Raw genomic sequence first — 6,000 nt, 5'->3', positions numbered from 1 at the left:
TTTGGTAGGGTCAGGGAATGGTTGTTTATCATGGACACATTTTCTCTCATTTCCTGAATTGAAAGAAGTGGACTTATTGAAATGCTTTTTCCGGATCCACAGTGGAGAACTGCATTATGAGACACAAACCTTCACTGGAGCTAGGTCTTCAGTCTTTTTTGACCGCCTTGCAAATGTATTTACAAGCATTTCAATAGCAGTAGTGTTCTCCAAGAATTGCAGTTTGTCTCAGTCTTCCTCACTCAGTTAGTTTCATCTTTAACTACAGATTTTTATAAAAACCCCAGCCCACCCCAGACTCCCCAGTGCCTGTTCTGATTGGCTAGAGGAGTTCTTGTGGGAGCCAGTGATGAAGTTGGGCTAAAGATGTGCAGTATAGGTGAAGTGTGTATGCGAGTATGTGTGTTTATATGTGAGAGTGGGAACAAGGAAGTGACATCATGTCTCTGGAAGCTGGCTGATGTCTGTGAAGTTGGTATCGTTGAGGATGACCCGGATCCGCTGTAATGAGTCTGCCTGCCGGATCCGCTCCAACTGCACCTGAGAACAAGAACAATGCATCTTCAGCTATACCATTAGGGGCCATCCACACCAGATGCGGTTTTGTGCCCATCTGTGCTCTCTGTAAACATGCTAGATGGCCGTCTTTGACTGTTGCAACCAGTCCAACTGTTAAGTCTTGCACAGAAGCGCCGCAATTTTTTAGATGCTGAATCAGGCAATAAAGAAAGGCAACTTTTAAGACCACGTCACAAGATGTTTGCATGTGTGTTATGTTTCGCTGCATCGAGATTTTTACCCCTTACAACGAGTTTGCAGTGGCAAGTAGTATGTGAACCCTTTGGAATTAGCTGGTTTTCTGCATTAGTTGGTCATAAAATGTGATCTCATCTTCATCAAAGTCACAAGTATAGACAAACACAAATATGCTTGAGCTAACAACACACAAACAAATATAATCTTTCATGTCTTTACTGAACATCCCATTAAACATTCACAGTGCTGTGTAAAAAGTAAGTGAACCCTTGGATTTAATAACAGGTCGATCCTTTGGCAACAATAACCTTAACTGTGTTTCCGGTAGCTGCGGATTAGATCTGTACAACGTTCAAAAGGAATTTTGGACCATTCTTCCTTACAGAACTGCTTCAGCTCAGCCATATTTTTAGGATATCTGGTGTCAACAGCTCTCTTGAGGTCATTCCACAGCATCTCTATTAGGTTAAGGTCTGGGCTGGTCTGAGTGGAGTTTCGTTTTTTTGAAGCCATTCTGTAGTGGATTTACTTCGATGTTTAGGGTCATTGTCCTGCTGCATCAAAAATCTTCTCCGGAGCTTCAGCTGGTGCACAGCCACCCTGACATTATCCTGTAGGATATCTTGATAAACTTGGGAATTAATTTTTCTCTTGATGATGGCAAGCGGTCCAGGCCTCAAAGCAGCCCCAAATCATGATGCTCCCTCCACCGTACTTCACCGTTGGGATGATGTTTTCATGGTGATATGTGGTGCCCTTTTTACGCCATACATAGTGCTGCATGTTCTTCCCAAATAATTCAACCTTAGTGTCATCAGTCCACAAAATATTTTCCCACTTTCCATTGTGGAGTGTCAAGGTGGTCTTTGGCAAACTTCAGGCATGCAGCAATGTTTTTGTTGGAAAGCAATGGCTTCCTTTGTGGTGTCCTGCCATGGACACCATGGCAGTTTAATATTTTCCATATAGTAGACTCATGAACAGAAATGTTAACCAGTTCCAATGATTCCTTCAAATCTTTAGCTGTCACTCTTTAGCTGGTTCTTCTTTATTCCACCGAGCATTCTGTGGTGTGCCCTTTGAGTCATCTTTGCTGGATGGCTATTTCTAGGGAGAGTAGCCACAGTACTAAATCATCTTCATTTATAGACAATTTATCTAACTGTGGACAGAAGAATAACGAAGCTCTTCGAGATAACTTTGTAACCCTTTCTGGCTTTATGCAAAGCAACAATTCTTGTCCGTAGGTCTTCTGAGATCTCTTCTTTGCGAGACATGGTCCACGTCAGCAGATGCTTCTTGTAATAGCAAACTCAAAATGTTTGAGTGCTTCTTACAAGTCAAAGCAGCTCTAACCCAAACCTCCAATCTCATTTCATTAAATGGATGGCAGGTTTCCCAACTCCTGACTCTAATTAGCTTTTGTTAACATAATTTGCCTAGGAGTTCAGTCTTTTTCCAACCTACACTGTGAATGTTTGAATGATGTATTCAATATGTACAAGAACAATCCAATCATTTGTGTTATTAGTTGAAACAGATTATGTTTGTTCATTATTGTAACTTGGATGAAGATCAAACCAGATTTTAAGACAAATTCATACAAAAACCCAGGTAATTCCAAAGGTTTACATACTTTTTCTTGCCACTGTATACTGCAAGCGAGCTACTTAAAGCATCAAAGTACAATGCTCCGTTAAGATCAACAAAGCTGTCTACACAGTAAGAATTTTAGTGTCTTGTTTTGTTGCATCCAACTGATCACTTCCAGTGTAGATAAGGTGATAGACCATAAACATCCTCTATGCAGGTACACAAACACAGACATGAATGCTTAAGTAAACTTAACGGGATATTCAATGAGAAAAAAGGTAGACCAGGACTTGATTCTATCCATCGGAAATTAATTGTATGGTGAAATTTGGGCATACATAGCAGAATGGAGCAAGGCAGTTGGAAGGTATGGAAAAGTAATAGGGATTCATGACATCAGCCAAAAAAGGAAAGTTGTTTCAGAGGCAGAGCAAGTTATTACTAGAGCTTTTGATTTAACACTAAGTTTGATTAATTATATAAAAATTATGCATTAAAAATTATGCAATTAATCATGTCCTTGGACCGTAAAAAGGAATATAATACCATCGGAGCATTTCAAGATTGAAGTACCACCTGTTTTCAGCAGGGGGCAGTAAGCAAAACAGCTGTACAGGCAATGTGCAGCTGAACAGACAAAAAACAACACTCAGGCTTGCTTGACACTAGCAACAGCACAAGATGAGGATGTGCTCTTGCGTTCAAATACAGCTACACAGGACGCAATTCCGAATGCCTATAAAAACGCTGTGTTTATGACACGACGCAACAAAAGTGAGATGCTCCAAAAGCGTCCTTCTGATGCTGAAGCCGTTTTAATAAATCTATATTGGACAGATTGACAAATTCAATTGCTAAATGGATTGCTGTGGACAGTAGGCCAATAAAAGGCTTGTGATCAATAATATGGAAATAAACAACATATTGCCTTCTAATGCCACTCTTTGAATTGCCTTATCAATGCTTTACTTGTCTTACACAATAATGTATTTTAATTATCTGAATTATTTTTATAATATAATTTAACATAACTATAATTATTTTATCATTATACATTGAATTATTGTTATTTGAGGTGCTCTCTTAACAAATACCTATCTGCAATTAATTGTGATCAATTAATCAGCATTTCATTAATTAACTTTTATTTTAATTAAATTTTAATGAAATAAAAAATTTTTTATGTCATACTCTGATGAACTGTGCACAATAAGACCACAAAGACCCCATTAAGAAAGTAAAGTCAATTTTGAGTTCTTGTGTTACTATAGCTGCAGAAAACATTGGTACTCCGTACTGTGAAATAGTCTTAGGTTTGTCTCTCTACACATTTTCCACTACTTTCTATACAAACACTCACAGAGACTGTCACACCATTATATAAATTATTTTTACCCACATCTTTCATTTGTTATTATACATCTCAGATAACCCCACCCCTAAACAGCACGTAATGAAAAAAAACATCTTTGATTGATCGATTTACAAGTCAGTTTTATGGCTCTTTTGTCTGTGTGCACTTTTTGTCCAGTTTAAACTGTAATAGATTCCTGACCTTTACCATTTAATAAAAGATGTGGCTATGTGAGACTTCAACAAAGTAAGCAATGTTGATGTCTTGTTTTGTCGCTCCTCCCACTTGCAGTATAGACAGTGTAATGCTTCATTAACCACTTCATGCTCAGCGTGTGAAATGTGTTTACCTGAAGAGTTTGGGACAGCTTGACGAAGTCTCTCTGGACCTGCTCACTGACATCCAGCTCTGTCTGCAGCCGCTGTGCCTTATCTTTCTCTTCAAACACTTGACTCTCCAAAGCACCCTACAACACATGAACACAACCTTTGACCTAAAAGGTTTCAGATTGCTTTATAATACTTGTTTATTTGAATGAAAATGAACGTGCAATTAAAAGTAATCATTTTCTTTGATCCCTCAATGATCAGCACACAGGAAGTCTCCAACAGTACAAAGCTCATGATTGTTCAGACCTTGTTGCTGAGAGCATCTTTCAGCTGTTCCTCCAGACTGTTCTTTAGACCCTGTACACTTTCCAAAGTCAGGCTTTTCTCTGCCAAGCTGCTCTCCAGCTGTTCCGAAAAAAACCAAAGGATCAGTCAACAGGCACAAAAATGGCTCAGTCCATTTCAGCCCAAAGCCAATAATAAGCAGCAGTGATTAGGCAAAGGAATATATTGACTCCGTTTCAGATTCCAGAAAGAGTGCATTAAGGATTCTTTTAGTACTTCTGAGAAAACATCCTCTGCATAATTGGTTCCGCATAATTGGTCAGACCAGGTTGTACTATATTTTTGTTGTTGCATGCAACCAGCAAGGACATTTCACATAATGAAAATAACTGGGTTCAAGTATTTTTTTTTTTAAAAAAGGTCCTTAAAGGAACAGTTCACCCAAAAATGGTAATTCTCATTATTTACTCACACTTATGCCGCCGTCTCAAACTCATGACCCTCTTTCTTCTGTGAAACACGAACAAAGATATTTTGAAGGATATAAACTCAGCAAAAAAAGAAACGTCCCTTTTTCAGGACACTGTATTTTAAAGATAATTTTGTAAAAATCCAAATAACTTTACAGATCTTTATTGTCAAGGGTTTAAACAATGTTTACCATGCTTGTTTAATGAACCATAAACAATTAATGAACACGCACCTGTGGAACGGTCGTTAAGACACTAACAGCTTACAGATGGTAGGCAATTTAGGTCACAGTTATAAAAATGTAGGACACTAAAGAGACCTTTCTACTGACTCTGAAAAACACCAAAAGAAAGATGCCCAGGGTCCCTGCTCATCTGCGTGAATGTGCCTTAGACATGCAACGTGGAGGCATGAGGACTGCAGATGTGGCCAGGGCAATAAATTGCAATGTCCGTACTGTGAGACAGCGCTACAGGGAGACAGGAAGGACAGCTGATTGTCCTCGCAGTGGCAGACCACGTGTAAAAACACCTGCACAGGATTGGTACATCCGAATATCACACCTGTGGGACAGGTACAGGATGGCAACAACAACTGTCCGAGATACACCAGACATGCACAATCCCTCCATCAGTGCTCAGGCTGTCCGCAATAGGGACAGAGAGAGGCTGTAGGCCTGTTTTAAGGCAGGTCCTTACCAGATATCACCGGCAACAACATCGCCTATGGGCACAAACCCACCTTCGCTGGACCAGACAGGACTGGCAAAAAGTGCTCTTCACTGACGAGTCGCGGTTTTGTCTCATCAGGGGTGATGGTCAGACTCGCGTTTATCGTCGAAGGAATGACCGTTACAGCGAGGCCTGTACACTGGAGCGGGATCAATTTGGAGGTGGAGGGTCCGTCATGGTCTGTGGCGGTGTGTCACAGCATCATCGGACTGAGCTTGTTGTCATTGCAGGCAATCTCAACGCTGTGCGTTACAGGGAAGACATCCTCCTCCCTCAGGTGGTACCCTTCCTGCAGGCTCATCCTGACATGACCCTCCAGCATGACAATGCCACCAGCCATACTGCTCGGTCTGTGCGTGATTTCCTGCAAGACAGGAATGTCAGTGTTCTGCCATGGCCAGTGAAGAGCCCAGATCTCAATCCCATTGAGCACGTAGGGACCTGTTGGATCGGAGGGTGAGGGCTAGGGCCATTCCCCCCA

The 6,000-nt window shown here is 40.7% G+C and overlaps 1 protein-coding gene across 2 annotated transcripts in view; it reads right to left on the bottom strand.

Moving 5' to 3' along the window:
* The window catches only part of LOC127439844 (rab GTPase-binding effector protein 1-like), a 31,055-nt gene continuing 25,055 nt past the window's right edge, over window positions 1-6,000 (bottom strand). For both annotated transcript variants that reach the window (XM_051696090.1, XM_051696091.1), the window contains exons 16-18: window positions 4,339-4,437; window positions 4,053-4,169; window positions 1-540 (exon numbers count right to left, since the gene is read on the bottom strand). In XM_051696090.1, the coding sequence (XP_051552050.1) occupies window positions 439-540; window positions 4,053-4,169; window positions 4,339-4,437 (318 nt within the window). In that variant the 3' untranslated portion in view covers window positions 1-438. The remainder of the gene's footprint in view (window positions 541-4,052; window positions 4,170-4,338; window positions 4,438-6,000) is intronic.

Source organism: Myxocyprinus asiaticus, chromosome 4, assembly GCF_019703515.2.
Source record: "Myxocyprinus asiaticus isolate MX2 ecotype Aquarium Trade chromosome 4, UBuf_Myxa_2, whole genome shotgun sequence".
Lineage (NCBI taxonomy): Eukaryota > Metazoa > Chordata > Actinopteri > Cypriniformes > Catostomidae > Myxocyprinus > Myxocyprinus asiaticus.
This window is presented reverse-complemented; position numbering and strand designations above follow the sequence as displayed.